General features: G+C 40.9%; 1 protein-coding gene across 4 annotated transcripts in view; it reads left to right on the top strand.

Moving 5' to 3' along the window:
* Nucleotides 1–7,281, top strand: part of lrrc4ca (leucine rich repeat containing 4C, genome duplicate a) — a 241,271-nt gene extending 233,990 nt beyond the window's left edge. For all 4 annotated transcript variants that reach the window (XM_049574549.1, XM_049574550.1, XM_049574548.1 and 1 more), the window contains one exon: nt 1,771–7,281. In XM_049574549.1, coding sequence (XP_049430506.1) covers nt 1,822–3,768 — 1,947 coding nt within the window. In that variant the 5' untranslated portion in view covers nt 1,771–1,821 and the 3' untranslated portion in view covers nt 3,769–7,281. The remainder of the gene's footprint in view (nt 1–1,770) is intronic.
* The last annotated feature ends 13,893 nt before the right edge of the window (nt 7,282–21,174 follow it).

The raw sequence follows: 21,174 nt of genomic DNA on the forward strand, positions 1-21,174 counted from the left end.
TCAGTTTTGTTGTTGCACAAATGTTTAGGCATTGGAATAAACTGGTTCATACTTAAATACACACTTGTGACAATTTGAAATAAACCCACTGTCCTCATATGAGGACATCATTTTTTTTCTCTCAAAAACTACTAACTGTTCAAAGACAATGATTCGTTTTTTTATACTTATCAAGTCCTACTAATCCCAAATATCTTGGAGACATTGAAAGTGCATACCAAACAAAAGCTGGGGTCTCAGGAGGATAATCTACTCTTCGACAATACGTTTGCGAAAGTTTAATTCACCCCCATTAACATCAATAGGTACCGTGTTGTTGTTTAGAACGTGTGTACTTGTGACCCCCATAAAAACATGGAAGCAGCAAATTTTCATTAGAATGCAGGAAATTAAGTGTTTGATGCTCAAAATTTCCTGGTGGAGGACCCCTAAAACCCGTTTCATATGTGCGTCCCCCAATGCTGAAATAAAACCTACGCCCTTGTACCATGGTGACATACCTGAACACTGAAGCTAATTAGAATGTTAGTAGTGTAACAAGCTATCTCGTTATAGATCTGTATTTCCACAGAAGGGCTAGATTCTGAAATTTAATACTTGAACCCCTCTATAAATTTGTTCTAGAAACTAATTCTTCTTGGCTGTCTCCACACCACTCTCAGCCAGAGGAGGGATTGGCTGGGATTTTAATTCAATCAGAAGCCCCATCTTAATAATTTAGATATACTATATGGTATGGTGCTCACTTAGTAGTAATTTATGACTGATAAGGAGTGTCCTTATGAATTTAATTACTGCATCAGGGTCATTTATGTATATGTATTCTGGTCACTTATAAAACTTACGGTTTAAATTTCACCTCCATGTTTTTGCTTTCCAGGTTAAAGTTTTATTTCTAGCTTTCCTTCCTCAAGTTGCATTGTTTTTTTGCTGTCTTGTTTTTGAGCTTGTCTTTTACACTGTATGAATGGCACCTTTTTTAAACCATAGCTCACTGTGCAACCATGACAGCTTTGAGGAATATCGGTTTTATCGAGTCGAAAACAGGAAGATAGCATACGCCGAATCAATTAAATAAACATCTGTCATTTAGTCATACTCCATAGCTGCCATAGCATCGTCTCTCTTGCGCACAGTAAGTCTTAATCAAAGAATACGTTGTTTGTATTTCCACAGTTTCCTCTGGTGTAGTACATAAAGAGTTACACAAACAAATTCCCCGGTTCCATTTTGGCTTGCTTGTTTGACATTCCAGTCACATACGTGCCTTTGAGGAACTGTGAGTTGTAATCAGACGTTTCCAGATATCTCGACTCGATTGAAGGACTGGTGGGTGGCGAGCTTCCTTATTATTTATGTCTCCCGAGTCTCAAATATAAATCACAAAACACAGCAGTCGTAGCTGCTTTTCTTCCCTCCCTTCCTCCTCCCGCAGAGATACAGCACAGAAGTTGGCGGCTTCATTGTGATTTTATTTTATGTGACTGAGATGGAGAGTGTGTGGAGGACAGAGCGCCCAGAAACAGAGATGGATATAAGGCACTCTATCAAGGTTGCAAGTTTGTGTGTGTGTGTGTGGGTGTGTGTATATGTTGTTATTAGTGGCTACAAAGATACACAAACCTGAAGGATATTTTTAGGCGAAAAACTTCAAATGCTCCTTTTTTGTTGTTGTTTTTCAGAGTATTTTAGTGCATATTATTAGATGTGAGAATCTCAACATGATCAATTATCTAATGTATCTCTTCTCTTTTCTGTCTCTCATTCCAGTGAGCCCAAATCCTCATTCCAAAGAGTGGAAGACCAGTCAATGAATTATGAATGTTAAACAAGATGACCTCCTCTCAGCAGCAGCAGATGATGCGAGGTCCTAGGTGGAACCGGGCCTTGTCCGACCCTTTGTTTGTGCTGCTTCTGGCCCTCCAGCTGCTGGTGGTGGCAGGGCTGGTACGTGCTCAGACGTGCCCTTCTGTCTGCTCCTGTAGCAACCAGTTCAGCAAAGTCATCTGCACGCGGCGAGGCCTGCGGGATGTCCCTGATGGCATCTCCACCAACACACGCTACCTGAATCTGCAAGAAAATCTCATTCAGGTCATAAAGGTGGACAGCTTCAAGCACCTGAGACATCTGGAGATCCTGCAGCTGAGCAAAAACCACATACGCAAAATTGAGCTTGGGGCCTTCAATGGACTGGCCAGTCTCAATACCTTGGAGCTTTTTGATAACCGCCTCACCACTATCCCAAACGGGGCATTTGAGTACTTGTCCAAACTAAAGGAGCTTTGGCTGAGGAATAACCCCATAGAGAGCATTCCCTCCTATGCTTTCAACAGAGTGCCCTCATTACGGCGGTTGGACCTTGGGGAGCTCAAACGGCTCTCCTACATATCTGAGGGGGCCTTTGAAGGGCTGAGCAATCTACGCTACTTAAATCTGGGAATGTGCAATCTGAAGGAAATTCCCAACCTTATTCCCCTGGTGAAGCTGGATGAACTGGAGATGTCAGGGAACCAGCTAACTGTCATCCGACCTGGCTCTTTTAAAGGGCTCATCCATTTGCAGAAGCTATGGATGATGCATGCCCAGATCCAGACCATAGAAAGGAACTCTTTCGATGACCTGCAGTCACTAGTGGAGCTCAATCTAGCCCATAACAACCTTACCCTCTTGCCCCATGATCTCTTCACTCCTTTACATCACCTGGAGAGGGTGCACTTGCACCACAACCCGTGGAATTGTAACTGTGACATCCTCTGGCTAAGCTGGTGGCTTAAGGAAATGGTACCAGCAAACACCAGCTGCTGTGCGCGCTGCAGCTCACCAACCCACCACAAGGGACGATACATTGGCGAGCTGGACCAGAACTACTTTCACTGTTATGCTCCTGTTATTGTGGAGCCTCCCGCAGACCTAAATGTGACAGAGGGAAGTGCTGCGGAGTTGAAATGCAGAGCCAGCTCCTTGACCTCAGTAAGCTGGATTACACCCAATGGTTCCATCATGACACACGGTGCTTACAAGGTCAGAATCTCCGTGCTGAATGACGGCACTCTGAACTTCACCAATGTTACCATGCAGGACACGGGCACGTACACATGTATGGTCAGTAATTCTGCAGGTAACACAACAGCATCTGCCACACTCAATGTGTCCTCAACAGAGAACAGCAGCTTTAGCTACTTCACCACAGTGACAGTGGAAACCATAGAAACGCCACATAATGAAGGCTTCACCACCGCAGTGCAACAGAAGGTAGGCCCCACTCCCTCTGCTGGTATGTGGGAGTCTGTTTCACCCACCTCTACAACTACCACCACAGTCCGGACCCCAGTCTCCACCCGCGCCACAGAGAAGACTTACACAATCCCTGTCACGGAGCTGGGTGGGGAGGGCTCGCTGAACGGCTTGGATGAGGTAATGAAGACGACCAAGATCATCATTGGCTGCTTCGTTGCAATCACACTCATGGCAGCGGTCATGCTGATTATCTTCTACAAGATGCGCAAACAGCACCACCAGCAGAACCACCACGCGCCCACACGCACCATTGAGATCATCAATGTGGACGAGGACTGTGTAACAGGAGGCCCGGGCATGGAGGGCCACCTGACCCTGCCTCCTCTTGAGCACGAGCACCTCAACCATTATAACACCTATAAGACTGCATACAACCATGCCTCCACTATCAACTCCATACACAGCTCAGCGCACGAACCTTTGTTAATCCGGGCCAGCTCAAAAGACAATGTACAAGAGACCCAAATCTAATACTTTTTTCAAACTGAGACATTATAAAACTGATGGAATTACATAAAAACATTACTGACAGGACATTACTGACATTTGGTTGTGAGGACTGTGGCTCACACATGGAGGAACAGACTCGTGTGTTTGGCAAATCAGTGGCTGGTGATGTTTATTCAATGACTTTGGGAATTAGGGTATGTCTACTGTTTCAAAAAGTGTCTTTACAAAACAGAAGTTATTTATTTAAGAAAAAACTATCGTGGTTAAATCAAGAAAAAACTGTATTCTGCAATTATTTTTTCAGCACTTAATTCATGTTTTGTTTTTGATTTTTTCCTTCCTCTCATTTCACGGGATTGGTTTACTAATATGCTTTCAAACTCTGTTTGAAGACATCTGTTGAAGAAAAACTCCCGAAGCAAATTATTGTTCTTTTTTTGGTAAACTGCAGTGTTTGGATCAGATGAGATAGTAACCTCGTTTCTCCCATGTATCAAAGGAATCTAGAGCACATTAGTGATTTTCTCCAGCTGTGGATTAAGTGATGAAATCTTTTGTGACCATCTGTAACTGAGATGAATTGAACACTTGTTCATTATTTTACAGTGAGTGACAGAACTGTCAGTAACGAAATTTGATCATAATTCACTGTTTAATTATATCTGTCACATACATATTAGCCACTCTCTGCTCTGTCATCAATAGACTGAGGATCTTAAGTGAGGGGAATATGTCCTGCTGTTGTAAAAGTTGAGCCTCACTTTTAGAAGTGTATTTTAGTTAAATTAAATTCTACTGATTAACTATGAAAGAAACTTACATTTGTCTTTGTGTTCCTAATGTAAATGCAAAATTTGATCCCTAATCGCCACTTGTTTTGACTCAAGTTCCCAGATTCTCTGAGACGTCGCCTAATGATTATGAGAACATTCCAGAAATTGCATTACGACCAATTTAGATTCTGAGGGTCACAATCAGGAGCAGCATTAATGGGTACTTAAGAATCTGCATAATTGTGATTGAAAAATAGGCAAGTCTTGTGAAGAATGTAGATGATCTACAACTCTGGCAAACGTCCACTGCCTCCAAATACTTCCAATGTATCATGGCCTCATCTTTACCTTACGCTGCTTTGTACAGTGGCATATGAAGATGATTGCTTTGAAGCCCCCCGTTTTTCATGCTGGGACCCTTTACAGCATCTGCAGTACTGCAGGACTGAGTGCTGTCAGAAGCAGACTGATGAGCTGAGGAAAGAGCTTAAACCTTTATACAGCTGTCTGAGCACATTGCCTGTCATCTGCGTGCCACATTTCCACATGGGCAGTGCCTGGCAGCCCCAGATTCACACCCTGCCCCTGCCAACCACAGGACTTGGCCCTGAGCGGTGGGGCTTATGCTGTGAGAGGCTTTAGGGGTGAATGTGTGGGATCGGGCATCAACCAGATGTTTGGGCTGCACCTGCCTCTCTCCCTCTCCCTTTGCGACAACACAATTTCCATTTTAATTGATGTGCCCATGGGCTTTGGATGAACACAGCACTGCAGGCGCCCATACCCTGGAAACCATTTCAAAGTCCCCACCGTGAAAAATGGCGGCAGGCACCATAAATGCAGATGTTAGGCCGACATTTGTCAAGTCCAGTGCTTAGGGAGATGCCCAGGGTTTAATTTTAGGAAGTAAGGGCAGTTTTTGCTCCACTGACAGTAAAATAAACGAAGGGTTAGGCCAATGTCAAACTTAAGTCAGTTTGTGTTTTCATACCGATGTGTTGCAGTAAGTAAATACAGAGAGAAGAATTCCTCTTAAAGAAAAACTGCTGTTAGCAGTAGTGGTATGTAATTTCTGTGGAGTAACCTTAAAGCTGGAAGTGGCACTCCACCCAAAATTCACAGCATCTTGCAAGTTTAAAACATTCATCTCCTATTAAAGGCTTAGATTAATGGTGGTTACAGTAGATTCAAATGGAGGCGTAAATGGTTTTCACAGCAAAAATAGAGTTTTAACACATCCACTTAAACTTCTCAAATTACTCCCGCTGCATAATTATCAACTCTGCTGTCCATCTGTAGGCTCAGTTTATTTTTAAACAGGCACATTTCACCATTTGGCTGCAACACAACACATCAGCGTCCACTTCCTGTCCTCCTACTGGTCAAAACCACTCCAAATTATACTAGCAAGCCTTACTGTGAACTTCCTAAAACAAAGTATGAACAGCTGGATAAGAGTTTGACAAGAGTTCACCATCCCACTTTGGAGAATAAGGACAAATAAACAAAATAACATGATTATAAACCTTTTACAGCCACTTAAAGCCGACATGGAGTGAGTGCTTACCAATCAAAAAGACAGAAAAGACAAGTAAGCTACTTCCCATAGTTCAATGCATCAGCAATTTTCAGGTAGGGAGAATGAATAAGATACAGTAGCTATCTCAGTATCTCATGACTAAGATATGAAAAAGAGAATTAAATTAAACAACAAGATAATGATCCAAAGCCCCTTTCCCATGAGACTAATATTACCTGGGGTCCTCTTATGATTTGTAATACAATAATTGCATAGATTGTGTATGTTAATAATCTATGTCTATTATCTGTTAAGCAAAAACTCGTATTACCTTCTGTAATTCACCTAATATAGAGATCATTTGATTAATAAGTCTGGTGTGAAACAGCGTCATGTTATTTATTTTTTATCCCCACAGTTTTCTCCCTCTGTCAGGGTACTGATTAAAGAAGCTGTAGTGGGAATTATTAATGGAGTACAAATGTAGGAGGTTATTGGTACGGAGACCTACTGGATGTTTCAGGATAATTTGATGATCAAAATAATTGTGGAGATTTGTTGAATTAATTGATTTATTCACTTTCAATGTGCTGCACAAAACACTCAGATGGGGGTGGGTAGATCTTAAATAACAGGAGGTCCCCAGATAATTTTAGTCCAGACAGAATCAGATAATTGATCACCCCATACATGCTTTCCTTTTTGTCACCCCCTGACACTGTTTATCTCATAATTGCACTTCTGTGGAGTTTGGCACATTTGTAAACCATAGGATGACATGGGTGTGTGTCATTTAGTCTGTGTTTGAGTTCCTAGTGGTGGGATGTGGATCACAATTCTACTCAGTTTATGTAAGAGAGTGTAACCATCCTCCCTTTTTTGCCTTTAGTTGGAAGTAAATTGTCTGAAAATTTAAATGGTAAATTTGTTGCATTTTAGTCGAGCTGTCTCATGTATGTAAGATATCTAAATATTTTTTGGTCAATATTCTTTTTATTTTTTGTTTTCCACTTTTTTGTTCTTTTTTTTTCTTTCTGAGAGGGAATGCTGTTCTAGTGGTAGATTTATATAAAAATACATTTTGAGAATAAAACTAAACAAAAACAAAATTTTTTAAATTTTGATTTTACATGTGCCAACAACCTGTTCTAAAAGTGAAAAAGAGAAACATGCTGTAAAAGAATAAGAGATTGATTTTCATGTTAGCATTCTTTCATGACCTTTAAAAGATATGGAGATCGATTATAGAGACCAGAGTTTGTAGTTCATACACAAAATATGGTTAAAATAAACTATTGTTGTTTTTCTGTATTGTCTGATTTCTTGCTTTCATCCTGTGCCACTAGAAGACTAAAAAGATAAAACAGCAAGGTACAAAGCTGTAGTATACAGTAGTTTGTCTTTTCTCCTTCATAATTAAACTACTAATATGTAATGCCAATATTTTTCAAAATGCTAAGTCTTTTAAACCTGTAATTTTTTAAAAATTTCAATTAACTATACCATCAGATTTGATTATACTGAATAATGTCTCATTGTTTCCATAAACAATTGAAATTAACTAACTTTAATTCAAGGCTGCAGTGCTTTACAACAGTATTTATATGAAAATGTAGATTTGTGATGATGACGCAATTATTATGCTTTCTTTACATAGATACAGCAGTACACTCTAAAGTGTTGCATAAAACCAGAATTAGCAGAGAAAGTGGAAGAAAATTACAGGCATTAGTCTTTGTACCATTGCTGCAGGGACATACTGACATTCATAAGCATGCAGGATCTTACAGGGATGAGTATAAAAGACAATGTGTAAAGCACATCACTGATACATACAGTACATTTACTACAGTACTTTGTGCTGTACTTAACTTATTAACCAATAAGTCAAAATGATTGAAGTGAAAATGAGCCTTGTGCTATGTCCATAGAACATTATTTTTTCTCAATTTGACCCTTAAAAATGGCACAGAGAAAATGTGTCTGAATTAACACAAACATGTTGGTTTTCTGTGTTATATAACTTAAATGGGATTTATACTTGTGCGTCAGCTCTATGCAGTGGCCTTCGCCGTTGTGAGCATTTATGCTTGTGTGGTGGTGTGTCTGTGTCACTCTGCAGTTACGCCTCCAAAACACTAGTTAGCAGTGGAATTTCTGTAAAGGGCTGAGTTTAGTTGATTCAAAACACACCCAAAACACACAATAAACATGGCCTAACAGCTACAGTTTCAAACACAAGTACACAAATGGGTTTCACTGTAACTCCGGTCATTCACAGACATTCTTTTTCTGGACACATTTTCCGCACAAATACAACATGCTAATGTTATGAGCACAAGCCTGTGGCATTTTACATCGTATAAATTAGCCTGGCAGCTAGCGGACTTTTCCCTCTATTCACATGAAGCCAGGGACAACAGCAATATTTAGCGAGGGTAATGTTACAAAATTTGGCTTCATTACAACTCACAAGGTTTATCAACAAAACAACAGTCTTCTACTAAACACATTTTCCGAACAAATACAACATGCTAATGTTATGAGCACAAGCCTAAGGCATTTTACATTGTCTAAATTAGCCTAGCGACAAGCAGAGATTTTCTGTACTCAGATGAAGCCAGGATGAATCACACACAAGACTTAAAGTGCTGTTTTGTGGAGGCTTTATTGTCTTCACAATTTATTGTTTCTTCTCTGTGGAATTAAAATAAATAAAAGCTTTGTTTCCATCGAGGGAAATGGTTTCAGCTTACAAAAATAAACAGGAGGTCTGAGTCACTGCGAAGCATAGATTTTGGGGAGGTGCATGTCAGGATACGGCGTACGCCCTACATCCACTTCGAGCTTACTCTGTAGGTACAGCGCCAATTCAACACAGAAGTATAAATCCTGCTTTAGATCCCTCACACTTGCTTTTAGCTTTACAAACTGCAAATGTCCGTGGAATAAGAGTCATCAAGGCATTCTCGAACAACACTTTGCTGATTGTTTGGTAGCTGCAGTTACACATTTTCCAGTCAATGCTCACGGATATTTGAAGGGCAGTTACTGTACTTATGTTGACAAGCAGAAATAAAGCACAACAGCTGTTTACATGTAGACCCGCCATACATTTTGAGGACATACTCTTCATATAATCTCAACGTTTTTGACCACTGTAATAGTTGGAAAATGTAAGTATAGGTATTCAATCCTTATTTTAGTCTAGTAAAATACAATATTGTGCACCATAATAGTAACAAAATAGAGTACTAGCATTTTGTATCTGATGCCTTTAATCAATCTACATATCTTACTCAAGCACTCAAAGTACACTTAACGACTCCATGAGTGATGTCATTTTCAAAATCCAATCATTACACTATTGTGTTAGCTTATGGAGTGCTATTAACACTGTATTAGTAAAACATCATGTGATTGGGATCTTATCCTGAGCAGATTCCAGCACAAGACAAACAAGATGATTGCAATTTTTAATTAATTCTCCATCATTAGTATACATGAGCTATCGTTCCACTAGGTAATTAGCCAAATGACATAAGATAGTGATCATCATGTGATCAAGTCATATCACAATGTGCAAGCCAACAGTACACATCTGGCCCCAGGAGTGATGATATCCCCTTTGGGCCAATCAGTAGCAAGTAAAAGAAAAGTAATGGTTGAAGCTGTGGATTGATCAATGGATTGTAAGATGCTCAATAGTCAGAGAAATGATTAATGAATGTGAGGGTTAATAAACCAACATTAAAGCTTGAACCAATTGATTTTAAAAACGGATGACTTTTTCTTACATCAGTGTTCACATAAAGCAGATTCAGCTGAGGTTTCATGCTGCATATGATCTTAACTTACAATCTGTTTACCTCATACTCTGCAGGCTGGAGTCTCCTCCATTTATTTTTCTCTTCAAGCCAAGCCAACGTGTCGTTCCCACATAAAATTGGTCAGGCTTAAGGTGATGCTAATGAAGACAGTTGCTCAAGTAAGAAGTACAAAGGATGAGATATAAAATGATGCTGTATACTCACCTGACACTTTATTAGGTACACCATGCTAGTACCAGGTTGGACCCCCTCCTGCCTTCAGAACTGCCTTTATTCTTCATGGCATAAATTCAACAAGGTGCTGGAAACATTCATCAGAGATTTTGGTCCATGTTGACATGATAGCATCACACAGTTGTTGCAGTACAGTGAACTCATTGTCACGTTTAAGAAACCAGTTTGAGATGATCTGAGCTTTGTGACATGGTGCGTTATCCTGCTGGAAGTAGCCATCAGAAGATGGGTACACTGTGGTCATAAAGAGATGGACACGGTCAGCAACAATACTCAGGTAGGCTGTGGTGTTTTAACCATGTTCAGTTGGTACTAAGGGGCCCAAAGTGTGCCAAGAAAATATCCCCCACACCATTACACCACCACCACCAGCCTGAACTGTTGATACAAGGCAGGATGGATCCATGCTTTCATGTTGTTAACACCAAATTCTGACCCTACCATCTGAATATGGCAGCAGAAATCCAGACTCATCAGACCAGGCAACGCTTTTTTTATTGTCCAGTTTTGGTGAGCCTGTGTGAATTGTAGCCTCAGTTTCCTGTTGTTAGCTGACAGGAGTGGCACCTGGTGTGGTCTTCTGCTGCTGTAGTCCATCTGCTTCAAGGTTCGACGCGTTGTTTGTTCAGAGATGTTCTTCTGCAGACCTTGGTTGTCAGGATGTTTTGCCTTTCTATCATCTTGAACCAGTCTGGCCACTCTCCTCTGACCTCTGGCATCACAAGGCATTTTCACCCAGAGAACTGCTGCTCACTGGATATTTTCTCTTTTTCAGACCATCCTCTGTAAACCCTAGGGATGGTTGTGCATGAAAATCCCAGTAGATCAGAAGTTTCTGAAATACCAGTACTAATTCCTGCCTGTTTGGCTCCAACAACCATGCCATGTTCAAAGTCACTTAAATCACATTTCTTCCCCATTCTGATGCTCAGTTTGAACTTCAGCAGGTTGTCTTGACCACATCTACATGCCTAAATGCATTGAGTTGCTGCCACATGATTGGCTGATTAGCTTTTTGCGTTCCTGAGCAGTTGAACAAGTGTACCTAATTAAGTAGCCAGTGTGTGTAGATCCATTGGTAGAAGTATTTTGATTTTGATCTTACCACATCAGCAATCAATATTTTTATATCAAAGATGCTGCATACGGCATTCAGAACATTAATACAGCAGCAAACAACTACCAAATATGTTCTTCATTTTCTGTATTTGTGAGGGAGTCAGTGAGTGAAAGAGAGAAGAGAAGGTGAAGCAAATTAAGTTTTGCTTTGGTTTTCACAACAGGAGGCTTTGATTAGATGTATCCATCAGGGGTAAAGTTGCTGCGCTGGCAGCATCAGTCAAACCAAGTATACATATAAAAAAGGTCTGTGTGATGTGGGAATACAAAGCTGTTATCAATATGATAACTGAAGTGAGGAGAATATCCTGCACGCAAAAAAAATGTTAAAATGAACCTGTTTGGAAATACATCTGTAACCAGATGTATTAACCCGGCGGCCACTAATTGAAAACACTGCAAAACACGCTGTTACCTCACACTGAAAAATATAAATAAATAAATGTGCTTGTTGTGTAATCCTGAGTATATTTCAGCAGTATCATAATTCATCTATGATGTGGGGCCAATTTAGTATACTGTCATACTGTGCTGACCCATACATAACATCATCAAGATGCACAACAGCTGTACTTGTTAAACTCATTTAAAAGTTCTCTTTTACATAACTATTTTTACCAAAAGGGTGAGTTCATCCAACCCCTTCATGTTTGTGGCGCATTTGTGTCATCCGGTCATAAACAAGCTAAAGCATGCAGTCTACTCCTTGAGGAAAGATTGCATTACAATGTATAATGCCAACTGGTCTGCTCTTTCAAGTGTGTGACAGGTTGGTTTTCATAATAGTTGCCTATTCAAAACACAGCCCAGGGCCTGTTCCACTGGCTCCTCACTAATGCACCATTAAACTCCTCATTTTCTTATTTATTCTGCTCCTGAGGCTCGGGTAAATTAATGGGTGCTTAATGCCAGCGCGGTGTTTGGTACGCTAGTGTTTTTCTTATGTGTATAATATTTGAGTATATAGAAATCTGTGAAGAAAAAGTGTGTCACTGAGAGAACAGGTTGAGGAATAGTTAGTCATTTCCTCTGTTTACATCATGGATAGACTTGTGCATTCAAACACTGTATTCAGGCAAACACTGCTCAGATAGTCAAGATAGGATGTGACTTCAGCTGAGAGCATAAAATCAGTTTAAAAACATCCATCCATCCATTTTCATCTGCTTATCCGGGGCCAGGTCGCGGGGGCAGCAGGCCAAGCAAAGCACCCCAGACGTCCCTCTCCCCAGCAATGCTTTCCAGCTCCTCTTGGGGGACCCCAAGGCATTACCAGGCCAGGTGAGATATGTAATCCCTCTAGCTGGTTCACAGTCTGCCCCAGGGCGTCCTACCAGTGGAACGTGCCCAGAACACCTATAACGGGAGGCGCCCCGGAGGCATCCTGATCAGATCCCCGAACCACTTCAGCTGGCCCCATTCGATGCAGAGGAGCAGCGACTCTACTCCGAGCTCCCTCCGGATGTCTGTGCTCCGTATTCTGTCTCTATGGCTGAGTCCAGCCACCCCACAAAGGAAACTCATTTCGGCTGCTTGTATCTGTAATGTCATTCTTTCTGTAACTACCCAGAGCTCATGACCATAGATGAGGGTTTGGACGTAGATGGACAAGTAAATCGAAAGCTTCGCCTTCTGGCTCAGCTCCCTCTTCACTACAACAGTCATCATTGCAGAAGCCTCACCAAACCGCCAATCCATCTCATGCTCCATTAAATACATGTTAAAGAAAAATAAGAACGTACAACGTATAACTTTTCTGTCTTGTAGTTAGAGATTATTTAGAGAGTATATAAAGTATATAAAGCAAATTCCAGAGGCTGTAAAAGTATCTGTAGTTAAGTATGCTGGAGATGATGACATCAGTTTAAGGCAGGTCACAGAGTTTCAGGCTGTAGCACTTGTGGTGAATTAGAACATATTCAGGGGTCGCATATGAAAATATTTAAAGATCACTGCCAAAAGCTGCCTGACTACGTCTCCTAGTTCTACTCAAACTGCTGCCCTTGAGTCAGAATGCACTTTTTTAGACACAAAGGGTGAAGGAAGTCTTTTAGCAATGGCAGACTATCTATGCTGTCTTGCAAGTACTGGCAGCAGAGGCGGAGAAGGGGTTGCGCAGTTTTCTGAGCAGCTGTATTCCCGGCAGCCCTTAACCTATATGGTCAGACATCCTGTCTAATCTGTTGAGACTATCCAAAATGTTCAAAAGTGATGAAATTAACTTTATAGGCAGCAAGGAGCAGGTACAGATATGAAAGTTTAGTCCTAAAGATATAATTAGAATGAAAATCACCAAGAGTATGGAAAAAAAAGGCAGCTTGTGTGGACAGAGAGCATAAAAGTCACGGGAGACCAAAAATGCTTCACAAGTTTTCTGGTAAGATTTTCACACCGAGACAAGCTCCAAATTCGTACAAGCCAAAACCTAAAAAAAACACGAGAGAGAAAGAGACATTTTCATATGTTTAATTTATTTGATGATGTGCCCTTATTCACAGTTTCCGTCACCCTGGGACTTCAAGCTGCCAGATGCCCCGAGATGATGGTTCCTCTTTTGAGGTCAGTCACTGCCCTTTTCCTTCAGATACTGCATCATGGCAGACAAGCTCAAAATGACATCAAAGAAAAGTGTTTTCTCCATCATGAGGGAAAAGAACACTATTAGCATGTACTATATGCCAAAAGTTACACACTGTATTATGAACCAGTGAATGAAAGAGCATAGCCCTAAGGGTAGTTTCACACCTGCCCTGTTTGGTTCGGTTCAATCAATCAAGTTCGTCTGCCCCCTAAGTGTGATTTGTTTGGGCAGGTGTGAACACAGCCATCGCACTTGGGTGTGCACCAAAACAACTGGACCAAGACCTTCTTGAAATGGTCACCACTATAAGAGATGGGGAGCCCCATACTCCTCAACGTCCTATATCATCAGATAAGACGTGAGAAGGATGCAATCTGGAGTGGAATTTGGAAGCTGGATGCCAACAGCAAGCGCCACTTCCTGGCAGTGAGGAGTCCACCACTGCAGTAAGACTTGTACAAAATGGGTGGCATCACATCTAAGAGGAGGAGACGAGGCTTCATTCGGAGCAGGTAATGACCCCCTTTTGCCATTTTGCTCTTTAAGTCACTTGAGGAAAGTTGATGTCAGATTATAGTATGATGGCTATTTATACAGCCTGTACTGTGGGGTTATGGGGTTCATTGCGTTTGAGCTAGTACATGCAAATTTCAGTGCTCAGTGCTCCACAGGGGTGAGTGAGCGAGTCTGCCGAGCCAGTTAACACCTGAAGCCTGTGTGATATAAAACGTGTTTTTTTTGTTTTGTTTTGTTTTTTTAAATCACAGAGCAAGTCTTATCAGGGGGCAGCCATCATCATCAGTAAGAGGTGAACTGCAAAAGAAAATTTTTAGTAAAGTCTATTTGAGAAGTTTTTTCCCAAACCATAAAAATCAGACTGTAATAATGTTGTTATGATTGAATTTGAAGCGCTCTCGTGGAGCTGGAATTATCATAAGCTCAAGCAATCCTTTAGCCACACAGCGGACTGACATTAAGAAAAATCTTTATTCAAAATAGATTTAATATATCTCTACGACATTGCAATCCTGAGATCAGAATCATTTTGCTTTCACGCCTGATGAGAATTGCAGTAAATCAGAAATAACTTTATCCACTAAGAATAAATGAAATATGTAATTTGTTCTACTCAAGAAGATAAAATCCCAGGATGATGTCCACTTGATTGTGTGGTGACATCTTGAGTGGGTTATGCCATTAATCTTGAGGCCCAGATACACTGAACTGATATTAAAGAACAGGTGTGCACAAAGGTTGACTGTTGTGTTGCCTCACATCATGTATTTCTTGGCAAAGAAGTTGCACTTGAACACACCCCAAAGACTACAACTAATTGCCAAATACTAGGGGTGGGGGTTAAAAACCGATGCAGCATAGTATCACAATATGTTTGTGTGGCAATATCGTACTGTTACACAGTGCCATGTATCAATTTTTGTTTTATATAAATGATTGATATTACAAATACAAATGGAACTGAATTATATAATGTAATTTTTCCTGTTCACTGGATACATTTTGCTGCAAAAAAAGTGAGATGAACAGACTGAAAACTTTATCTTATAAAAGATAATAATTATAATATATCACAATATAATTTATCGCGATACTCAGCATATCGCAACACATTTAAAATTGCACTAATATAGTATCATGACTTAGGTATCGTGATAATATCGTATCGTAGAGCCTCTGGTGATTCCCACCCCTACCAAATACCATGTATGTTCTGCAACTGCATGAGAGGAGGGAAAACAGAAGACCGACAGGATGGATTCAAAATGTTAGTTAGCCAGTCAGCACATAAATAACACAACAATGATGTTGAACGAACAAAGGATCTTTGCTGCCTGCAGCAAACAATTACACAATCAATTACAAATCATTTCTGATAGAGCTCAATGGCCAAAAAAAAATCTTCCCTGACATTGCTTTTCTCACTTTCCTTTCTCTTTACGTGCACTGAGCTGAACTGCCAATCAGAGTGATTTCATCCACTAACAGGCTCAGCTGGATCCAACGTGGACTCAAAATGCTGAACTGTCCAGAAAACAGCTAGTGCTAGGGCAACAAATGCACTGACGGCCCTGCAATGACCGACAGCCAAGTGCTGGCTCAGTGTGTCAGGGCCCTCAAACCACTGGGACCAAACCATCAATATGCAAAGAAAAATCTACTATTCCATGGCTGCACTGGTATATGCAATACCAAATTAACATAAAGGAATAGTGCATTAAACAAAATATGTTTTGTTGTCTTTACACTACAGAGGATGAGCAGCACCATTTGACCAAGGGTCCCTTGAAGAATTTTCCTAGTCGACCAATAGTTCTCATTTAGGGCCATTAGCTGACTAGTTGCCCGCATGTTTACGATACTAATTTCATTATTAAATGATATATTTTGGGCGGGGCAACACAATGGTTTGAGTTGAAGGTGTGAGAAAGAATAGTATCAGTAACATTGTTAACACTGTGCTACATTACAGAGAAATACAAACCGTAGTAATGAACCTTCATTAATATAGGCCTATATTTTATCTACAAGTGCATGTCACACACTGAGCGAGCTGCCAGTTAATGACGCTGTCGGCAAAGCACTAATGATTGTGCTAAGTGGCTAATGGGCATGTAGCTACTTACATGTTTCAGATGATACGTCATGTTTGTAGCCGATAAATGAGTTTACGTATCACCTTGGGTTTGTCCTTCACCTTCTCAAAATGATCCCACACTTTGGATTTCCTGTCCGACATGTTATTAACTAGTCCATGTAATAATGTCAGGTACCAGCCCTGGAAATTACAGTGACTGCCGTCTGGCCGCTGAACATGGCCACTTCCTATGCCTGTCCTTTCAAATCAAATTCCCGAATGGTCCAGTCATATAGGTTTTAAGTTATTTTGACAAGGTGCAGCTCCTAATAGAGTTTCACATTTGTTTTTTTGTTTTTTGTCTGCTAAGCAACCAATGAAATCTTGCCAACTAATGGCCTTTCTGATCGACTAACGTTTGGTGGACTATTAAGGGGCAGCCCTGATACACTGTATGTGTCACTTCAAAATGCAATAAAGAGACCATCAAATTGAACACAAAGAAATCACTACACCATCTTTGATTCCCCCCTAAGATAAAGAATGTTAGATATTTTAGATTAGATTAAATCAAAGGGAAATTGAAAAGTACTGTGTGGCCCTGAGATGACTGAGAGGCAAAGTGAGGGCAGAGCAAACCTCTTGGGTGGCTTGATTGTCCCACTGAAAACCCCACATTATATGCCAGAGGGTAATGGGTGTAATTTCAACCACAGTGTTGTCTTAGTTCAGCAGTGCATAGTTGGAAGACTAAGATGTTTGTGCGCAACCAAACAGCAGAGCAGGCAAAGTTGAGGTCTACACAACAACATTTTAGTAGCTTAAGACGTTGCGGCCAGTGCAGGCAATTGATATGTCTGACAGCAGCTTCTGTCCTATAACCAGGACACGTCTGTTAGCGGATAATGGAGTAGAGCAGAGTCACAGTGCAGCCACTGTCATCCTCCTGCTCTCCAGGAGTGCTCAAACTCTGAGCACGCGGGATCTAAAAAAAACCTCCACTCTCCATCATAGAGCTTCCCTTCCCTTTAAGGAGAGTTACTTCCTGAGGGTGTGTTCACCATGTTTGAACTTACCAGCAATGCAGCAAAGCAAGTGCACAGCTGCATATACGGGTAACCAGCCATATAAACATGGACAGTCAGTTGCTCTGTCTCTGTCTCGCTGCTTCTCTATGCACATATGCACACATATACACAAAACACTGTAGTAATGGCCGGGCTTTGTTCTGTGTGGGCGATCACTGGAGGCGGCGTCGGCTGCTGCAGTGCTCTGTGTCTGTGTTCCCGTGGAAACTGTGATAGTAGGATGCACTGACTGACCCTGTTTAGCATGCCAAGAGTTAGTCATGCAAAAATCTCTTGCTTTAAAATTTGCACCTCTCACAACCTTTTACTTCAGTACTCCAACTATTTCAGTTTTTTTTTTTTTTTTTGCATGTAATCAAATCAACATTTATGGCCATAGCACCCTCCAGGCTAAATTGCTGTACCGTAAAACACGGACATGTGAAAAATAATAACAGACTGATGGTAGAACCCTATTTCTTAATTAAATTAAAAAGGAAACCAATCACAAGCAAGATGAGGAAAACCCTAACAGAAATAGCCGACTACAGTACTTAGAGTTAGTCTGATTGATTTTCATCCTTTTCAATATACCTCAACTGAAAAGACCCGTCTAATGGTTTTGTTTGAAACTGTAGAGGCTGTGATGCCCTCAGGTCCACTTGCAGGCTGTTGCAGAAGTGAAGAACATTGACATCAAACGCTGCTCCTCAGCAAGATAACAACCACGCAGTTCCAAAGTCCACAGCAAGTTTTTCAGAAGTCTTACAACTTCAAGCAGCCTGATTTTCCACAGCCACATCTCATGTTGTTTCATCAATTTTTTCGAGGGTTTGGAGGCTTCATGTTTGTTACTAAAATGTGTGTTTCTCTTTCCCGCTCTGTCTCACTCCCACTGGGAACTCTCTAAAACACCCACTGGCTTCCTCTTTTATATTAAGAACAATATTAGCAGACTAAGAACTGTTGATTTCAATTTGATATGAGTCACATACACATCTTTGTGAAGGCAAATTAATCAATGTTGAATAAACCACAATTAACAGTATTTACCCTAAACACATCTGTCATCAGCTGACCTGTTGTCTGTGAGCTGGTATAAATATAGTGGAGCACAGAAAAAGAGCTGTGTCTGCCGTTAGATTGTAATGCTCAGCTCACATGCCCAGTGATTACTCTCACACTGGCTGTGATCTGCTTTGGGAAACCACAGTGCAGCCAAAGTATGAGCCAGTGAAGCAATTGTAGAGTGAGAGTACTTTATGCCCTTATTCTGGTGTTGGTGAGTATACAATCATGGTAATGCTTTTTTGGATAAACTGCAGTTATTGTTCAGTAATTAAGTCTGCTGGTGATGAAGGCATGCGGTCATGTTGTGTCTGCTTGTAGGGAAAATGGTCTACATTTAATAAAACTGATGTTATCTCTTTTTTTGTAAACATCAAGCCTCTGTAGAATCTACTCCAAGGCTCCAAGCTTTTGTTGACGGAGAGCTTTTCCTTCTGGACCTTGCAGCTATAGAAATAATTAGTGGCTTCCTACCTCTGTGTAGCTCACGGGACTTTTGTGGCATTCACATGTTGATGTAATCAATGCAGTGAACCACTCGGGGGGCTAATGTCTTTGGGTGGTATGGATTAATGCACAGCTGCATGTCATCTGTATAGCAGTAGAAATCAATGGTATTGTCACAGTGAGGGGGCTATAAGACACTCCTGTCACTAATCAGCTGATTATAAGTTTGCAGGTGGTATCTTTGGTCTGTCACAGACGTGCAGTTGTCTCAGGGTAACTGTATTGTTAATGATCTTATAAAAGAAGTGACTCATTCTTTTACACAATATATACGTGGGGAAAAATATCTCGCAAGCCTGAACAATCCTGGCCATTACCTACAGATATGTATGTCTAAGAGTACAATATTTATTCAACTAAGACAACAGTATAATGATGCAGCCAATCATCGAAAAATTGTTTGAAGCCCTCCACAACAACATTCGCAGTTTTGCAAATATGTCAATTTTCAAAGTGGCCTGTTTTTCAACCCAAGTTCACACTGAATTCAAAATTTACCAGGGTATCTTGAGGAAATTTTCAGGTGCTGTGGGAAAGCCTTGAGTAATTGATAGTCATGTAGTGTAAATGGGTCATTGCAGGAAAGGAGTGGTCAATAAATTGAAATAGAAACCATCTGTTTCTGTCAGGTGGATATTAAACATATTGAAGAAAAGCTAAATCAGATTATTAATTTTTGGAATATCTGACTGCACAATGACCTTGAATCTAACCACTGTATGCTGAGGAACATTGATCAAAACCAAACTATAAGGAAAAATTGCCTGTAGTAAATTACCGGTCAGACCTTTGCACGATAATGTCATACACCCATCATATATATCAAATGAAAAAATATACACTCATGTTACTGAATATATTTTCTTCTACAAGAAGATGGTGGCTTAATGTGGTCCACAGTAGCACAGCTTTATAAGGTTCCAGTAAATTCATAGATACTATACATTTACCGCCCTCATTCTCTGGTTAAGTGTGTAATATACTGTGCGTGCCCAGGGCTGTAGCACTCATCCTCAGCCTTGGAGTTCCATGAAGACTAAGCCATTTATTCTTCATCATTGGTTGCAAATGTGAATTTGCATTCAAAAATGTAACTTCAATGGGTAGCTGATGTTTGAGCGTAATACTCTGGAAAAAAAAGAAGGTAAATAAATTATTCTCGCTTTCCCCACTTTAGATGCAAATATGGGTTGGCCCTACTCCAGTCCACAGGGTGGTGCTAATGCACCTGAAGCTGTTCGGTAAATTTCAAAAAAGTGCCAGAGAAAGAATGATAGCATGACTAACCTGCTTATGCTATCCATAAACTGCAAGCCCCAAGGAACAGCACTGGGCTTTGAAGCCATTCTGGCATAGTGATCAAACTGTGCAATTACAACTTCCGGGTCCGTCATGTGATGCCATTGGGCCCAAGAAGAATTTTACTGTGGACACACATTGTGAAAGATCTAGCACTCCCAGGCCAGATGAGATATGTAATCCTCCAGCATGTTCTAGGTCTGCCCCTGAGCCTCCTACCAATGGGACATGCCTGGAACACCTCTAATGGGAGGTGCCCAGGAGGCATCCTGGTCAGATGCCCGAACCACCTCAGCTGACCCCTTTCGATGTGAAGGAGCAGCGGCTCTACTCCAAGCTCCCTCCGGATGTCTGAGCTCCTTACCCTATCTCTAAGGCTTAGCCCAGCCACCCTCTTGAGGAAACACATTTTGGCCACTTATTTCCATGACCTCATTCTTTCGGTCATTTCCCATAGCTCATGACCACAGGTGAGGGTTGGGACGAGGTGAGTAAAAGAGACGTCTATAAATCAGTGGATACTTTGGTTTAGTGACTTAACCCTCACTAAATAACTTGTGTTACTATCTAGATTTGATTCATTTGGTCTTATGTCATTTTCGAAAGTCTTGAAAACCTGCACGATACAGCCGTTTTCTCATTCCCATTTAAATTAGCGAGGTAAGTTAGCCCCTTAGCCAGCAAACATCAGCAGCTCGGCTAGCAAAAGTCTCTAGTGCGCTCGCTCTATTGGCCTAACAATGCCTAAGATGCGCATAATTTTATACATTAGAGGTCGTACTTTTTGGCTTACATACCTTAGCGCCAAGCCAAACAGGGCCCCACTTTCAATATTGT

This window comes from Epinephelus fuscoguttatus, linkage group LG4 (assembly GCF_011397635.1).
Source record: "Epinephelus fuscoguttatus linkage group LG4, E.fuscoguttatus.final_Chr_v1".
NCBI lineage: Eukaryota > Metazoa > Chordata > Actinopteri > Perciformes > Serranidae > Epinephelus > Epinephelus fuscoguttatus.